Source organism: Gasterosteus aculeatus, chromosome 2, assembly GCF_964276395.1.
Source record: "Gasterosteus aculeatus chromosome 2, fGasAcu3.hap1.1, whole genome shotgun sequence".
Classification (NCBI taxonomy): Eukaryota; Metazoa; Chordata; class Actinopteri; order Perciformes; family Gasterosteidae; genus Gasterosteus; species Gasterosteus aculeatus.
The window spans coordinates 1,587,559-1,605,048 of record NC_135689.1 but is presented as its reverse complement, the minus strand read 5'-3'; the positions used below and the strand labels follow the sequence as shown (position 1 = coordinate 1,605,048).

Below are 17,490 nucleotides of genomic sequence, written 5' to 3'. Positions count from 1 at the left end.
CCTCCCTCCTTCATCTACCGGCGGGTCCTCGTCGCAGCACCTCGAGCTCCCCTCTTTTTTTTTACGCCAAACTCCACCACCGGTGACGTCGGCGTCACGTGTCCGTCGCTTCCCGTCGGTGCGTCGTCGTCTTCCCTCCCCTCCGCCGCCGGCCTCAATCAGCGGGAGCCGCTAGAAACAAACGCGCGCGGAGACGAGAGAATCCAGGGGGCGGGAGGAGGAGGAGGAGGAGGAGGAGGAGGCCCGGCGGGGCTCCAGTGTCACGTCCACCCGCAGCCGGACCGAGGGGGCTTTTTTTTTTTTTTTTTTTTTTACACCTACAAGTCCCCATCAGTGAAGCCCCCCCCCCCCCCCTCGACCCCTCAGAACCCCTCCTCTGCAGCCCGTGTCATTGTAAACTTTTTGTATCCGGCGGAGGATCACAGGTGAGCGAGATTTCTATGACGCACCTTTCCGCGCGCGCCTCACGGAGTTACGCTATGGCTTCTTCTTCTTCTTCTTCTTCTTCTCCTCCTGCTGCTGCTGCTTCTTCTTCTTCTTCTGCTTCTTGCTGCTGCGCTTTGCTGCATGTCGCTTTGCTTAAAATGGCGACAGCCAAGGAGGGGGGGGGGGGGTGTTTTTATATCCATGTAATAATGTCTTGGGGGGGGCTCGTCTTCTCCTCCGTCCGAATTAATAACAACGCCATTAAACCCGATAGTGCATTAAGTGTGTGTGCGTGTGTGCGCGCGCGTGTTGGGGGGAACTGTGCGTAACTTGAGCGGAAGATGAACACGCATCATTTTAACAAATGTTTGACGGCGCGTCGCGCGTGTTATTACTACATCGGGTTTCACATATTTTATTTATGACCCTTCACATAGAAGGTCATGTTCCTCACTACTACTCCTGTGTCCTTTTATTATTTTTCTATTCTATTGATAAAATACAATAATTAATAATAATGAAAACATTTTGCTCACTTTGTTATAAAATCAAGTTTTGAATCCTTCAACAGGAACTTTGAAGCTCTCGGTTCTTTATTCCAACCTGCGAGCTGTTGTCTTGGTCATTCATCATGTCAGTGTGTGTGTGTGTGTGTGTGTGTGTGTGTGTGTGTGTGTGTTTGGGGATTACAGCACAGCTTTCCCACGCAGACAGTTTGTGTCCACGTGAGTTCCAGTCACAAACAACTTAAATCACCGGTTCCGCTCAGCCGGCGGCGTCCCCGACCTGTTTACCACGAGCCTCCTCTTATTAGTCTCCTTCTCGCCCTCGCTGGTCGGAGGTCTCGCAGCTCGAGCTGAAATCACTTTGTTCGTTCGGGGGGGGGGGGACGCCTCGCCGGCCCGCCGGCGGGTCCGCGCCTCGTCGTCCGGCGCTGACCGCGTAATCACGACTCTACTTCCAGATCGCAGGTCGGATGCTCCTCAAGAGCCCCCCTCCTTCCCTCCCTCCCTCCCTCGCACAGGCGCCGGGCCCCCGGGGGTCATCCAGGAGCCTCCTCTTGCTGCGGGTGCCCGTGATGTCAGCCATTTTAGGTCGGACAGCACACGAGCATGGTGCTCCGCCATTTTTCCTCCCTCTCCCTCCCCCTGCCTCCCCCCTCCCTCGCTCTCCCTCCCTCGCCTTCCCGGCAACCCGCTGTGTGTTTCCTTTTTTTCTTTTCAAGCGGCCAGAGCAGAGCTGGCGTCCGCAGCCCACACAGCCGCCCCGTGCTCCATGACCCCCGAGGAGCCGGGGGGGGGTTGGGGGGGGGGGCAGCTAGGTCTCCTCAGCGGGCCTCGTGCCGGTTTGTTGGAGGAGTGGAACTCTGCTCCAACGTGGGAGGAAACCGCCGAGGACGGAAGTGAACGAGCATTTCTGCCTCTGGCTCAGAGGAGCTGAGGCGCCGTAGATGGTCGAAGGGGGGGTTTGGTGCGGACTCGCCGATCAGGCCTTTGGCATTGAAGTGCCCCGACCCCCCCCCCAACCCGACCCCCCTCACCCGTCCCTCTCTGGAAGGTTCTTCCAGGCGCTGTTTATGTTTCCGCGGCCTGCGTCGCCCTCAAAAAGCCGCGGGAGTGAGCGAGGGGCCGACCGGCCCTCTGGGGTCGGACAGGAAGCGAGGGAGAGGAGGGGAGGGGAGGGGGGGGGGGGCGCTCAGGCCCTGTGGTGTTCCTCGGCGGGGCCACACCTTAGCCGGGGTGACATCAACACCGCGAGGAGGCACTGAAATCGGAGCAGGGCCGGAACTCTTCCAATACCTCTCAGAAAAGGCCCCCGCTAGTGTGTGTGTGTGTGTGTGTGTGTGTGTGTGTGTGTGTGTGTGTGTGTGTGTGTGTGTGTGTCCACGTGCATTTGCTTTGGAGAAGCTTGTGGGAGAGAGAGAGAGAGAGAGAGGGGGGTAGGAAGTGGTTGCCATGGGGACAGTAACACACGAGTGGCGCTGCCGTCCTGTCTCCCCGGGACAAACTTGCTGGGGGGGGACGCTTGGAAGGAGGGAGGAGGAATAAAAAAATGGAGCAGCCCCCGGAGTGTAACGCTCACATCACACCTGTGTTCTCGGCTGTAGGTGAGGAGCAGTCGAGCTAGCATGCGGCTACGCTACAAAGCTCGGGGGGGGGGGGTCACGCTGCGCTGAGACCTTTTGAATATTTCTAGATGTAAACCGGGAGGATAAATGAAAAATAAATACAGATCCTTGTGTGTCACCAGGAGTCATCTGACTCTCTCGCACACACACACACACACACACACACAGACGCACACACACAGGAGCATGCAGCAGCCAGCCTCCCCCGCACGCCGCGCTTCCCTTCTCTGCACACTCAGTCACACAGGAAACGCACACATGCAAACGCCACAACAACACACGACAAACCCCGTCGACCAACGCCACTCAACACAAGGTGTGTGTGTGTGTGTGTGTGTGTGCGTGTGTGTGCGTGTGTTTAAGGGCCCAACTTCTATCTGCAGATGTGTTCACACCATTGTGGTCGTGGGTTTATCTGTGTGTGTTTGTGTGTGTGTGAGTAATTTGAACTTTGTCGCCATAACAACACTGGATGTTGATGCGCGCGCGTGTGTGTGTGTGCGTGTGTGTGCGTGTGTGTGTGTGTGTGTGTGTGTGGCGCTGAACTTCAGGTTATGTCCACTGGCTGAAGAGCTTCGGGTTGGAACATTCCAGGCTTTGCAGCGAAGAGGGAGGGGGGGGCTGTTTGATTGTAGTTGGGAGCAAGAGGGGGGTATTGAAGAGCGGGGGTTGGTAGGGTGGGGTGGTAATAGGGGGAGGGGGAGGGAGGGAGGGGGGGGGGATATCGGGGAGGAAAAAAATTCCTGACTGAAACACCTCAGTGATTCCTCCACCACACCCCCTCCTCCCCCCACCCCCCACTGGGCTGCCCATCCCCCACCATACTCCGTTTGCTCTCAGCCGCCCCCACCCCTGCCCCCTCCCTCGCCCACCCCACAGGACCATGTGACGGATGGCTGAGCCGAGCCACCCGTAAGCCTTTGTGTCGAGTCATGTGACCGGCCTGCCTTGGCAGAGCGGTGCCCCCCGATGCAGAACTGAATGGCAGCAGCGTAGGAGGAGGGGGTGGGGGGCGCAACAGCCTGAGCTGAAGCGGGGGGGGTGGCATGGGCATCACGTTCCCTCCACAGTAGCCTGTTAACCCCTCACACTCGGATCCAAAGCAGAACGGTGACCTCACGAGCTCGATGAAGGATCCTCGGCTGGTTTTCCTGCTGGTTTTGATCCAGTAAAGAAGGACGGAGACGTCTATAAGGGCGTCCGTCTGATGCCGCAAGAGCGTCAGGAGAAAGGGAACATTTTGAAGCTGGAGGAACCGTGAGGAACCAGCAAGATAAACGAATAGAGGGAGGTCCAACCAAAGCGAGGTGGAGGACCTGTCAAAGACCTCGACTGAGCCTTTTCTTTAACGTGTACTTTGTTAGTGTCGGGTGCGAATATCTCTTGTCAGAAATGAAAGCCCAACTCTTCTACGGCTCCAAGCAGTCAACACCTTGAGGCCCCGCCCTGAAGCCACGCCCCCAAATGACCATTACTAACGTGACAAAAGCCAACAGCCCGCTGTTGTTAGAGCTCGCAGGTGAACATGGAGGCCAGTAAAACGCTCGCTCTGCACGGCTCTGATTGTGCACCAACGGGGGAGATGCTTTCAGTTGGGCCAGAAGAGCCGCATTGGGTCTGTTGAACTTCTTTTGGCCTCGTCGCTCTGCGCTCTGTGTGCAGGGTGTCGTGCCGGGTGATCGGTGAGATAATTGCCCCGGAGCGGTCGTCCAATGCTGCATCATCACCTCCCCATCAGAGAGGGGGGGGGGGGGGGAGGAGAGAGACTCCTCCACAGGAAGCTTCGCCATTTTGAGTGGACACAAAAGAAAGCGGGGGGGGGGGGTGAGAGCTGTAGGACTCTCATTCTCATGCAGGTCTAAAGCGACCAACGGATCATTCATGTCCTTCGTCTTCACAAAGGTGTGAAGACGAAGCTACGGAGGCACTGGATTTATAAAACTAAGAGAGAGAAAATAAGAGTCTCTCCCTCTCTCTCTCTCTCTCTCTCTCTCCCTGTGGGGGTGTGTCTGAACCAGGGGAAGTGAGGCAGAGTTGTGTGGGGGAGGGGAGAGGCGGGGGCAGGACAGGAGCTCTCCCAAAAAGCCCTCAGTGAGGAGGCAGACTGAGCTGGTCTGAATGCGCCTCATAAAGGAGACCCCTTGATTCCCTCCAGATTAAAAGCTTCACCTGCATCTTCCCACCAGGTGTTATCGCTAGCCGAGCCGCTGGCGCTCCTGCAGCTGAGCCGCCGTAAGATCTCGCCGCCCTCGTTCTCGCCTCCTCGTCCTCCCTCGTCCTCCCTCGTTTGTGCTTGAACTAAAAACATCTTGTTCTCTTTCTCGTTTCCAGGTTCTCCCATTTTTTGAGGATCGCATCGAGAACTGCAAGTGGAGCCTCGGACATGTCCCGCCCTCCTCCCCCGACGTCTGGTCTCTAGTGGACCAGAAACGACCCTCATCCCCACCCCCACCTCGTTCTCAGCCATTCGACCAACCCCCCCCCCCTCACACACACACACCCCACCATGGCCAGCAAGAGGAAGTCCACGACTCCTTGCATGATCCCAAGTAAGGTGGTGCGGCCGGCGCAGGAGGCCGAGCGGGACTCGGGTCTCCCCCGTCAGTCTAGGATCTCTGGGGCGGGCAGGCGGAGCCCGCCGGACGCGGGAGAGCCCTCCAAGCCGGAGGCGGGGGACGCCGCCAAAGACGGCGCCGGCACTTACACTTGCAAGCCCTGTGACTTTGAGACCCCCGACCTTAACTTGTTCCTGGACCACGTGTACTCGGGGCACCCGGACTTCCGCGCGGACCCCGGCTTCTTGTGCCGGAACTGCGGCTTTTCCGCACCCAAGTTCGAGGGTCTGGCGCTGCACAACGCCCGGGTTCACCCCAGCACGCTGAACACCTCCCTGCACCTGCGGAGGAGGGACCGCAGGGCGGTGGTGGAGCAGAGTCTGCTGCCGGAGGCGGAGGCGGGCGTAGACGGCGAGATCTCCATCACCAAAACCCCCATCATGAGGATGATGAAGGGCAAGGCGGAGTCCAAGCGGATAGTGGTGTCGCACCCGCTGTCCGACGAGCCGGCTGCCAGCGAGCAGGAGAGGAAAGAGGCGGCGGCGGCCTCCCACGTCCCCACGATCGTCCACAACGGAACGACCAAAGTCTCGCTGCCATCGGCGATCCAGATAGTCAACGGCTCCGGGGCGCTGCCCCTGCTCAAGACGCCCATCACACAGGTAGGTGGACGTGGGGTTCCTTCTCCACTCCAGCTCCAAAAATAGGTAGTTCATAGAAACTAAGAAATGTGTCCAGAGGAAGAGAACGGCACCAAATGTGTATTCAGGATTCCGTGGATCTGTTTGTTGCAGGTGGTCTCGGTGGTTCAAAACAGGAGCCATCATCAATCCACACCGACCACGGCCTCAAACATCTCTTCCGCCTCGCACTCCACCTCCAAGAATCTCCCCAAGGTCGTTGATTTGATTCATTTTTGTGTCGTTTTGTCTTCAATCAAATATGGACTAAAGTAACGATCTCCTCCCCTCGGCTCCCAGGTGATGATTCCTCTGAGCAGCATCCCGACCTACAGTGCCTCCATGGACTCCTCCTCCTTCCTCAAGACCTCCTTCAGTAAGTTCCCGTACCCGACGAAGGCAGAGCTCTGCTACCTGACGGTGGTCACCAAGTTCCCAGAGGAGCAGATCAAGATCTGGTTCACCGCCCAGAGGCTCAAGCAAGGCATCAGCTGGTCTCCGGAGGAGATCGAGGAGGCCAGGAGGAAGATGTTCAACACCATCATCCAGACCGGGCCCTCCGGCTCGCAGGGTCACGCCCAGGGTCACCACGGCCCCGCCCAGCACACCATCACAGTGCTCCCGGCGTCGCTGGGGGCCGCCGGGATCCCTCACCTTCTGCAGGGCTCCCTGGTCAGTCAGGGAGGGGTCATAGTCACGCAGCCCATGATGGCCAACGGGATCCAGGTCAGCAGCGCTCCGCTGGCCCTGGCTGTCACTCCAAAGCCCCAGGCGGCGGCCCGCCCCACCATGCAGGCCCGCCCGGCCGCGGCACCGCTGGCAGACAAAGGCGTCGCCGTGGTGGTGGGCACGGCGGGCGGCGGCGGCGGCACCGCGAGTCACATGGTCGGCAGCAGCAGCGGCGGCGCGAGCCGGAGCGGGAGAGACGGCTCCATTATTACAAGCAGCCCGGCCGGCGTCATCAACCTCAGCCTGGGGAGCGCCAATACGCCCCGCGCCATGGTCGGCAACGGTAAACACGCCGGCGCCAACGGCAGCCACAGCAGGAGCGACGGCGATGCCAACCAGTCCGGCGGCGAGGGCAGAGGAGAAAGACGGGACGAGGAAGAGGAGGAGGCGAGGAAAGACGACTTCGACTCTGACGCCGGAGACTCCCCCGCCGCCAGGACGGAGGCGGCGTCCTCCCCCGCCTCCAAGTCTTCTCCCTCTTCCCCCTCGGAGCACCGGGGCGGCACGCCCGTCAACGCCTTCCTGGACCCGAGCTTCTACAAAGGCAAGAAGTCCCAGGAGCAGCTGAGCGCGCTGAAGGACAGCTTCCTCCGGAGCCAGTTCCCCGACCAGGAGGAGGTGGACCGCCTCATCGCCACCACGGCGCTCACGGTGCGGGAGGTGCGCAAGTGGTTCAGCGACCGGCGCTACCACTTCCGCAACCTGAAAGGCGTGCGCTCCGGCACGGGCGGGCCGGGGAGGTCTGGGGGTGGTGGCGGCGGCGGGCCGAGCGCGGCGGGCGGCTGCACCGACGGAAGCTCGAACCCCCTCGACCTGTCGGAGGGCGGCGGCGGCTCGGCGCCGCTGAGCCCGACGCCATCGCAGACCCCCACCTCTCCCACCACGCCGTCCCGACGACACCCACGACCTCCTTCCCCGGACTTCACAGCCATCCGCTACAAGGAGAGGGAACCGCATCAGGTGAGCCGCTGAGGGTCATGTGACCACGAGGAGGCAAACGTTGTGCGAGCGTGAAGTACGTAAAGTTCCAGAGAGCTTTAATAGTAATACACTTAAATTACACGAATATTAGTTATAATATTAAGTGGGAAAATGAGGCTACGTTAGCCGCTGCTAGCATCAACAACGGCTGTATGATGTCATCGGTATCAATGGACGGTTTAATGTTCATCCTCAAAAGGCTTTTTAAATGGGAAAATTGTTTTTGCCGCCTGTCTTTAATAATGATAAATAACCTAAAAGATTCATCGAGTTCAGCGCTCATCGAGAAGGAGTGAGACGATGTGGTATTGAGTTAAAATCTTAATAGTTCTTGATGTTTGTTTGTGTGCCGTCCAGCTCAAGGCCCTGGAGGCCAGTTTCGTCCAGGACCCGGACCCCCCGGGGGAGGAAGTGGACCGCTTGCGGTCCGAGACCAAGATGACCAGGAGGGAGATCCACGGCTGGTTCTCCGACCGCAGGAAGAGGGAGGCGGCGGAGAAAAAGAAGGAGGCGGCGCAGCGGGTGATGGAGGGGGAGGAGGCCGATGGCGAGGAGAGACACAAGGAGGACGGCTCAGGGGAGCTCAAAGTCAACCCCATAAAGATCAACCTGAAGATGCTCAAGGTGACGGAGGCCAACGGGAAGGCGGAGGGCGACGCGCCGGAAGCCACGCCCGCCCCCTCCCCGAGGCCCCCACACCCCTCCGCCCTGACGCCCAGGCCGGCCCAGTCCCCGAAACCCGCCGCCATCCGGGGCAAGAAGACGGCGGAGCAGCTGCAGACGCTCAAACTGGTCTACGCCCGCACGCAGTGGCCCAGCGCCGCCCAGTACGACGACATGCTGCAGGCCACCGGGCTGGCCCGGCCCGAGGTGGTGCGCTGGTTCGGGGACTGCCGCTACGTGCAGAAGAACGGGCAGCTGAAGTGGCTGGAGGCGTTCCAGACCGCGGCCCTGGAGGAGGACCTGCGGAAGGGAGACGTGGGGGTCCTCCGGGCCCACTACGACGCCCACGGCAGGGCGGAGGAGTCGCAGGTACCGACGTGGTGTCAGTTACGTTAAATGTGCTCTTTATGTATTTCACTCTCGTCCACGAGTCGCCACGGAAACCAGAAGCCCTGTCAGAGATGCTCGTGAGTTACACGAGATATCGCTGTGTAGCTATGAACTATATAACTGATCAGAAATCACTGTAGTTGTTTTATGCTACTCAGAAAATATTTTTTCTACAAAATAGTTTATAATAATTTATCAATTTTGGGTTCTTTTTAGTTTTATTCCTATTGAATAAACAGTTCGGTGCGACTTGTTTTTATTCATTCTTCGTGTTCTTTGTGCTCAGCTGCAGGATCTGGCTCAGAGCTGCGGCCTCACGGCCGACCTGGTGAGACACTGGTTCTCCACCCAACCGGGGCCGGCGGGAGGGGCGGAGGAGAAGAAGGTGGTGGCGGATGAGGAGGAGAAGAAGGTGGTGGTGGTGGTGGAGAAGAAGGAGGATGAGAAGAAGGTCGTGGTGGAGAAGAAGGATGAGGAGAAGAAGGTGGTGGTGGTGGAGAAGGAGGATGAGAAGAAGGTGGTGGTGGTGGAGAAGAAGGTGGTGGAGGAGAAGGTGGACGGCGCAGCAACAAAAGCTGAGGAGGCAAACCCTGAGAAGACTGTGAATCCCACTGAAGGTAGTCTTCACGTCTTCGTGTCCTCTTAGTAATGAGACCAAGCAGCTCTGAACACATTGAACAATCATCTCCTCGGTCTGTTAAATGTTAAAATCGCTGAAGAACAGTTTATTATTTAAGTACTAAATAGCAATGCAGTACATTTCTTTCTTTAACAAGGTCAAGAAAGTCGTGTTTAAGTTCTGCTGAAATCACAATATTTGACCTCCATATGAATTTCGTGATTGTGTTACTATTTCCGTTAAAGCACCAATGAGATGTTTGACTTCTAGTTACCATGATCCTTTGCTCATTTAAGACTTTTTTTTTCCATTCCTAAAATGGGATGTTGAGCTGCGCTTGTCACTAATAATCAGAATTGAAGGATCGTCCGACCGCTGGTCTTTGTTTTTAATCCTGGATTAAACTTCATTAAAAGAAACGGATCCACCGCCAGTAAAGATTCATACTTGTTGTCAAGGTGACGTTTTATTAATACGTTTTTGTTTTGTTTACTGCAGGAAGCGAATGAAGAGGCCTCCGTTGATGATGGTGAGGGGGGGGGGGGACGAGGACGGAGGAAAAGACGGCAGATGTGCTTGTAAAAGGATCCCTGGACACCCTCACCCATCCCTCCCATCCCCTCCCCCTAGAGGTTGGCATGACCTCCCCCGCTATGTGAGATGGACACTACAGCGACGACCCCCCCCCCCCGCGCAGGCTGTCCTTCCCCTCAGAAGTGGCGCGTTTGTTCCGCCTGCCGGCTGTGACGGGGGGGGGGGGGGGGGGGGGTCGGCGGCAGGGTTTTTGGGGTACGGAGGAACTGCTCGGCCCTTTGTCTCCAGGGGGGTGGGGGTGGGGGCTTGCCTTAAAGCAAAAGGAACATTGTGCCCCCCCCCCCCCCCCCCCCCACCAGCGTGCACTCAAACACTTTGCCTGCAGCTCAGAACGAGCTCGGCCGATCGTCTTTCTACTCACTTTGCATTTCCTATCTGTACATATTTTGGTTAAATGAGAACTTTAATTTTCCATTTTTTTTCTGTGGGGGGGGGGTAAAACATCTGGATTTCTGTCATCCAAAGAGGGCGTGCACCCTGTGGGGCGGGAGGACAAGTAGAGTACATGGAACGTGGTTTGTGTCGTAGCAGCAGTTTGTTTGATGGAACTTTCATATGAAATACTTTTGACTGTAGAACTGAAACTTTCTCTAGGGTTCCACGTTTAGACTCCGTGTATCATTTTTACCGATGATATTTGCAGAATAAAACCGAATGTAACAAACTGTCTTCTTCCTCACGGTGGGACGGCACAGAAACTCCAGAAAGGAACTAAATGAGTGCAGTTTGAAAACTTGAAAGAACAACAGACAGAAGCAACAAGTATTAAGTATTTTATTTACTGACCGGCTTGAATACGTTTCATATGAAATGCAGAAATGAGAATTAACTTTTCCTCTCCGTAGTTTTAGGCACATTACAGATTGTAAATGAGAAAAAGAAGAAAGCTAAAAGACACCAACGTTGCTTCCTGGGGGGCAAAGAGATGCAGGACTAATACCAAGGGGGGGCTGATACGCTTTTACCCCCTGAGGTCCCACGTCTCAATCTGAGCACACCTGCACATTTCAGGGCTTTGACAAATGTTGGTTTGGGGGGGAGGAGAGGGGGGGGCACTGAGCCGCCCCCCAACAAGAAGAACAAAGACGTGAGGCGTCTCCACGCAGTCGTGTTACAATCTTAATTTACATGATTACAGTGAACGTTTCCTCTTCTCATAAGTGTCTCATAAAACATCTGTATAGGACACTGGAATGATGTGCAGTCATTTAGAATGTAAGTCAGCAATTAAAAAACAAAAAGCGCGCGCACGAGTGTGTGTGTGTGTGTGTATGTATATATATGTGTGCGTGTATTAACAGGTGACGCCCTCTCGCTGCCTCACAACTGCGAGATGAAAATCAAGCGCTCCTCCAGGTTCGAGATGCGAGTTGACGATCAGAGAGACGTTAAAAAAGCCCTCCGGGTTCAACACATAAAAGAAAAGGAAGTCACATTGTGAATGTTTAAATAATTAAAAACATGGAGACGGTCGCTCTTTGAGAGCAGGTCAGCTGCTGCTGGAATAAATACATATATTCATATACGCCTAGTAGAGAAGAGCGGGGGGGGGGGGGACGATACCTTTACATCCCCTTTGACTCCCAAACCAAGCAGAGAACACCCGAGCAGGTCGCCCTGAACGAGGCCGGGGGGCCGGGGGGGGGGGATTGTAGAACGGAGGGGGAGAGAGAGCTGCCTGAAATGTAGGCCAAAAGCGGTGGTGGTCGTTTCCATGGAAACAAGTGTTCACAGCAGGCAGTGACATCATCAGTACAGGGCGGCGGGGGGGGGATAAGGTAAAGCGTCCTGATTGGCTCGGACTTAGAAATGGTTCTCTCCGCCCACTCTGGTCCTCCGCAGCATCCTGAGGGGAAGACAAAGACAAGAACGTCTTCCACCGCAACTAACGGAGGATAAATCACACCCCCCCCCACCTCCCGTACCTGGTCTGTCTGTTCTGCGGGTCCAAGTGGTCCAACAGGGGCTCCTGGGACACCCTAAAGTCCTCCAAAGGGGACTGGTAACGGGACTCTAAGGAGCCCTCTCGGCCCCCGAAGGCCGCGGCCTGGGCCGGCGCCTGGGACACCGGGGACACGGCCGAGGAGGCCGAGGACACCGAGCTGGAGTCCCCCGAGCGCTCCCGGCCCGCTTGGGCCGAGGCCGACACCGGCGAGGCCCCCGCCGGGAGGAACGGGCTCAGGACCTCTCCGTTTTCATCCTGAGGGGGGAGGGGGGGGAGAGGCGCAGACCACCACGTGGGAAGATGACCACGTGTTTCATAAGGTAGAGGCTCATTTGCATATTTAAAGAGAAAGCGTTCTCGGTTATTCCCCCGCTGGGTCTCTTCTAACGTCACACAGGCTTATTGGGAATTAGCAGCTTAACGTCGTGTGAAAGCAATACAGCCGGTTAGCTTAGCATGAGGACGGACAAACTCCTCTAAAACCGCTGATTAAATGGAATATGGGGGGGGGGGGTCGTGTTAAAATCACTCACCCTGCCACTGATGATGTCCATGTGGACCAGCAGAGACGCCAACTCCAGATCCTCGTTGTAGCTGTTCTTCAGGGGAACCGACCGGTAACCTGGGGACACACGGAGACAATGGTCACGCACACGCCGTCGCACAGAGACGTCCCCTGGGAGACGGCTCGTCCCGTGGCCTACCGGTCTTCAGGCTGTGGATGGGGAAGGTGGCCTGAGCCAGGAAGTTCTGGTCGTTGAACATATCGATCTCGTAGACCACGAAGCGCAGGTAGGCGAAGGCGCGGTTGAACACGGTGAACTGGAACGGCTTCCTGGGCCACGTGGGGTTCAGCCCGTTATCGGCTGGAGGGGGGAGAGGAGGAGCGGGGGAGGGGGGGAGGGCAAAGAACGGACAAACGGGGTTTAGGAAGATAAACGAGTCGGTGACCAAAGCGCTGGGATCGCTGAACGCGGCGTATTTCTGCGTTACCTTCGGAGTCGGTCTTCAGCTTGGCGCTGTCGTAGTCCGCCCCGCACACCTCGATCTCGATCAGAGGACACACGATGCCGCGCCCGTGTTTGGGGAGGTGCCGGGCGCCCAGGACCTTCAGAGGACAGGGAGGAGCTTAGACAAGGCAAGTTTATCTGTATGGCGCTTCTCATACACAAGGCAAACGCAAATAAAATTATAAATTAAAATCTTATTTAAATTGTTTAATTAAAGGCAGAGGTTAAAAGTGCAATGTAAGTCAAGTTTAGCAGAAGGCGAAGCTGAACATAAAAGTTTTCAGTCTTGTTTTAAACGTGTCAGAGTTTAAGTCTTAAATCCTCAGGAAGTTTATTCCAGCTGTTTGTTGCGTAGTAACTAAATGATGCTTTCCCATGATTTGTATTTACTCTGGGAATCACTAACAGATGGTGTCAGAAGATCTTAGTGATCTTGAAGGCTTATGTAGTGGAAGCATATCAGTGATATACTTTGGCCATAAACCATGTAGTGATTTATATGTGAGCAGTAGGATTTTGAAATGAATTCTCTGACATACTGGGAGCCAATGTAAGGATTTAAGAATTGGTGTAATGTGCTCACATTTTTTGATCTTTGTTAGAACTCTAGCAGCAGCGTTCTGAACAAGCTGGAGCTGCCTGACAGTTTTTTTTGGAAGACCTGCAAGGAGACCATTACAATAGTCCAGCCTACTGGTTATAAAGGCAGTACAAGTGTTTCTAAGTCTTGAGCTGACATGAGCCCTCTCAGAGGGTTCCTTCACCTACTAAACACCCAAACCTCCTCCTCCTCTCGGGCCCCACCTCGATCTCCAGCGTGACCTGCTCGAGGCCTCGCAGCGTGTGTCTGTCGAAAGGGTCGAAGCTGTCGTCCCTCATGATGGGCGGCTGGAGGACGTAGCCGCTGCGCCCGTTCAGCATGAACAGAGCCTGGTTCATCTGCATGGGCTTGTCTGCACGTCGGGGGGAGGAGGGGAGGGGACGGGGGTTAGCAAAAGGAGGATAAGGCCCACTCTGTGGTGTCCTTTAAAACGGGAGGCACCTGCGGTCTGGAAGTTGAGCGCCACCAGCTGGGAGCCACAGAGCCACATGGGCAGCGGGTCGTAGTTGGAGGAGTCCAGCCGCTGGCCCCTCGGGTAGATCCTGGACAGCTGCAGCCGGTTGTACTGCAGGAACCTCTTCCCCTTGGTCTTGTTGACGTACTTCTCCGCCTTGGTCTCGGGGAAGGAGGACATGTCCCGGAAGCAGGCGCGCTCGGTGCCGATCTCTGCAGGAGGAGCGTTAACCACCACACGAGAATCAGCGGCCGTCGACGTTCTCCCCTGAACTCTGATCATGTGACATTGGCGACAGGGGGCGGAGCCAGCAGACCGGCAGCGGCAGCCGAGGTTGCGTTTAATTAAATTCATTTTATTTTGTACAGCCCAACATCACACATCTGCCTCAGAGGGCTTTACGGTCTGTTCACGCCGGTTACGTTATGATGCGTTCAGGCTCTGCTCAGTGAAGAGGACACGTTATGACGTTTACGCGATGTGTTCATATTTTCTGTAAAATGTGGTTGCGGCGATAAACTTGAATGATTTCAGATGTTTTGAATGTAAAATAGATATTAGAGATGAATTCTGATCCGTTGCCAACACACATGTATATAATGTTTCTCCACCAGGGATCGCATCTCTATATACTGTACACAGTTAGAAGTTAGAAATACAGTCATTTTCAGTGTATTGTATCTTATTTTTGGTTATTATTCAACATCTTGTTGTGTGTGTGAATTTTATTTTGTATCCTTATGGTTAAAAATGCACTTCCTGTAAGTCGCTTTGGATAAAAGTCAGCTAAATGACGTGTAATATAATAACATATACAGTATATAATAACACTTATAGTATTTCGGGCATTTAGTCCTTACTGTCTTCATCAAACGGCACCGGCCTGCAGTAGATGACCAAGTCAGACAATTCCAGTGCGATCTTCTTCCTCCTCTCCATCATCTTCCCTTCTTCCAGCTGTGGACAGAAGGACGCAGATTTATAAAAGGAAAAAACACAACCGCTGCACACGTAATACCGGCGAGCAACATGGGGGTCACACAGCACGGGGACGGCGTCGCTGCCACCCACCTTGGCCTCGGAGGTCATCGTGACGTTGCGGATCTTGTCCACCCAATCGTTGAGCTCCTCCTGGGTGTTGGCGGCGACCTCCAGCACCGGGCCCGGCGTCCGCATGGAGGCGTTGGCGACCAGGGAGAAGACGAAGTGCCGGTTGTCTTTCCCACCGGGACGCTCGACTGAACACGGGACAAACGCGGCGGTTGGAAAAGGCGGAAATGGGGAGAACGAACCTGCTTCCTACAGTATTCAAATGATTCATGTAATAAAGAAAGGGGAGGGAATGAGTCTCACTCATGGATTTGGGGTTTTGCTGCAGTGTTTTTATTGGTAAACTCATTTTTTATTTCTTATAAAGAATTCGTCATGAACCTAAAACATCTTCGTCAGTTGCAATATGATTAGAACTTAAAACGGTTAAAGACGTTTCAAGTCATTTTGTTTGTGACATAGACGATATATTGGGACATAATCAGTGCTGCAGTGGTAAAATTAGAGGTGGGTCAACGATGAATTTTAAAGCTATATTGCATTATCCAATTAAAGTCATATACAATCAATGACAGAGAATATATGTGCTTGTAGTTTGTGGTTTATTAAATTAAATTATGTGTATATGTGAAGGAGGTGGATTATGAGGTGTTAACAGAAGAACACAAGGCGAAGGGAACTTTGAAGTCCCTAAACGCTAATTCCTAAATTCCAGAGCCACAACAGCCCTGGAGATAGAAAGGTACAAAAGAATAATAACGTCATGGGTGATTGTGTGCGGGAAGCTCATCCTCCGACCACCAGGGGGCGCCACAGAGCCACGCGAAGGAGAGAGAGAGACTCAGGTTTGCACTGAGGATGGCGGAAGCCTCAAGTCACTAATGGCTGCGTATTGAGTGACAGGTCAAAACCAAATGAATAATAGAAGAGGATGATAATGGACTGATGACCGCGTAGATCAAGAACCAGGCAGGGACGGATGGAGCGCGTGAGAGGAGGGTGGAACAGGAAGTGGGGGGGGGGTCTCTCACCGATCTGACAGGAAGACACGTCCACGCTTCCTCTCAGCAGATCCCCCAGCGGGCTGTTCTCTGTCATCTCCTGTGACACAGACACCAGGAGGATTAGGACAGGCGGTTAAGCACCTCCCACCAGCGGACGACTGACAGCCGAGGGGGCGGGACCCGGGCTTCCTGCGGCGGGGGGGGGAAGCGTGCAGGCGCGTTTTTCATTTAGCTTGCAGATGCGCTCCGGGTTCGATGCTCACCGCTCTGTCGGGCTCCGCCAACGAGGGACTGATCTCCTCCACGTAGTTCGCAGGAAACCACAGCTGCTTCTTCCCTCCGCAGTCCCCCTTCCACCTGGGGGGGCAACACGCAGTCATTTACACGCCTCACGTGGGCATTTGAGGCCCCGACATCATGTCCCGTCGCGTGGAGCTCGAGTCAGGCGGCTCCTCACCATCCTCCTTCCTGTTTGTCCACGTTGGAGATGACGGCGTTCTTGATGAAGGACAGCTCGTCGTCTCTCTGGGCCTTGTACTCGTACATGGCTCTCACTGTGCACTGCAAGGACCAGACGGAAGGTTACGCACACGCGAGCACACGCGAGCACACGCGAGCACACGCACACGCCTCACCTTAAACGTGGGCATCTGGTTGGCCTCCACGTAGAAGCCTGGATTCCGGCCCTCGTACAGCGACCCGTAGTCCGGCTCCTGTTGGACGACAAGACTCACACCAGTCAGCGGGGCCCCCCGTCTTCATTCCACGGGCAAAAAGCCGCGGGCCGTCTCCCCCCCCGGCGGGGCGCTCACCGCCGTGCCGATCTTCTCCAGCGTGTCCTCGTTGATGGGATAGCGCAGCTTCATCTTGCGGTACAGCGGGTGCTTCTCGTAGTAGCTGATGAGGTCCACCAGGCTGTCGAACTCCGAGGTGCCCAGCACCACGTTCTGCCCCTCCTGCTGCACCCGGCAGTGCTTTATCTTCCCCTCCGCCCTGCCGGACGGACCACACGCATCAGCATCTACGCACTCAGCACAGTTTACCGCAGGCGGTCGCTTCCATTCGCTTCAGACGGGGAGGAAAAGTGAATGAAACGCTGTCGTGTAAATATGTCAGATTCAAAACGTAGAGGTGACGGATGAAAAGGTTTGTTTGTGGTTCTGCTGATATCGCAATGCAATACAAGCAATGTTGTTAAGATGTCAACGCAAGATCATTTTCAACACGCTGAAAATACCTGACGGGAAAAACCGTGTGTCCTGAAACGTCTTAAAGCTGGTGACCAGCAGGGGGCGACTCCTCTGGTCCCATAGACGTCCAGGAGAAATCGACGGCTTCTCTCCGGACTTATTCGCTATCAAGTCTTCTTCAATACAGCATTATTTTAATTAGAGTAACTAACGGCCTCTGGGCTGCGTTGCAGGACTCACGGATGGAAACCCGTATCCCCTGAAACACCGGGAACGTACCTGAAGGAAATGGCAAACGAATTTGCTTCCGCCCTCTTCCTCACGAGGAAGGCCCCGTCGCGAGGCACCCTCATCAGCATGTTCTCCGCGTGGCTCCTGGAGAGGTTGGCGTGGTACCACCTGGGGCGGACGGACAGACAGACGGTCAGGACCCACAAAGGGCCTCCAAGGCGTCATTTGCGGGTTCTGCGG

The 17,490-nt window shown here is 55.3% G+C and overlaps 2 protein-coding genes across 4 annotated transcripts in view; one reads left to right on the top strand and one right to left on the bottom strand.

The window, feature by feature from the left end:
* The first annotated feature begins 156 nt into the window (after positions 1 to 156).
* zhx3b (zinc fingers and homeoboxes 3b) lies at positions 157 to 10,429 on the top strand. Of its 3 annotated transcripts, XM_078081896.1 has the most exons (8): positions 158 to 425; positions 4,886 to 5,771; positions 5,904 to 6,005; positions 6,090 to 7,478; positions 7,857 to 8,531; positions 8,839 to 9,039; positions 9,070 to 9,169; positions 9,670 to 10,429. In XM_078081896.1, the coding sequence occupies exons 2-8, from the start codon at positions 5,061 to 5,063 to the stop codon at positions 9,678 to 9,680; spliced, it is 3,189 nt and encodes a 1,062-aa protein (XP_077938022.1). In that variant the 5' UTR covers positions 158 to 425; positions 4,886 to 5,060; the 3' UTR covers positions 9,681 to 10,429. The 3 variants fall into 3 exon arrangements, with proteins under 3 accessions (XP_077938018.1, XP_077938022.1, XP_077938019.1); XM_078081892.1 differs by having other exon boundaries at positions 157 to 425; positions 8,839 to 9,169; XM_078081893.1 differs by lacking the exon at positions 158 to 425 and adding an exon at positions 4,608 to 4,786 and having other exon boundaries at positions 8,839 to 9,169.
* Positions 10,430 to 10,525: 96 nt separating this feature from the next.
* The window catches only part of plcg1 (phospholipase C, gamma 1), a 17,988-nt gene continuing 11,023 nt past the window's right edge, over positions 10,526 to 17,490 (bottom strand). Inside the window, exons 19-33 of the mRNA XM_078081889.1 lie at positions 17,299 to 17,418; positions 16,642 to 16,822; positions 16,465 to 16,542; positions 16,287 to 16,390; positions 16,093 to 16,186; positions 15,857 to 15,926; positions 14,847 to 15,013; positions 14,636 to 14,732; positions 13,763 to 13,987; positions 13,525 to 13,673; positions 12,704 to 12,818; positions 12,415 to 12,576; positions 12,244 to 12,332; positions 11,691 to 11,965; positions 10,526 to 11,611 (exon numbers count right to left, since the gene is read on the bottom strand). Of these exons, the coding sequence (XP_077938015.1) occupies positions 11,569 to 11,611; positions 11,691 to 11,965; positions 12,244 to 12,332; positions 12,415 to 12,576; positions 12,704 to 12,818; positions 13,525 to 13,673; positions 13,763 to 13,987; positions 14,636 to 14,732; positions 14,847 to 15,013; positions 15,857 to 15,926; positions 16,093 to 16,186; positions 16,287 to 16,390; positions 16,465 to 16,542; positions 16,642 to 16,822; positions 17,299 to 17,418 (1,969 nt within the window). The 3' untranslated portion in view covers positions 10,526 to 11,568. The remainder of the gene's footprint in view (positions 11,612 to 11,690; positions 11,966 to 12,243; positions 12,333 to 12,414; positions 12,577 to 12,703; positions 12,819 to 13,524; positions 13,674 to 13,762; positions 13,988 to 14,635; positions 14,733 to 14,846; positions 15,014 to 15,856; positions 15,927 to 16,092; positions 16,187 to 16,286; positions 16,391 to 16,464; positions 16,543 to 16,641; positions 16,823 to 17,298; positions 17,419 to 17,490) is intronic.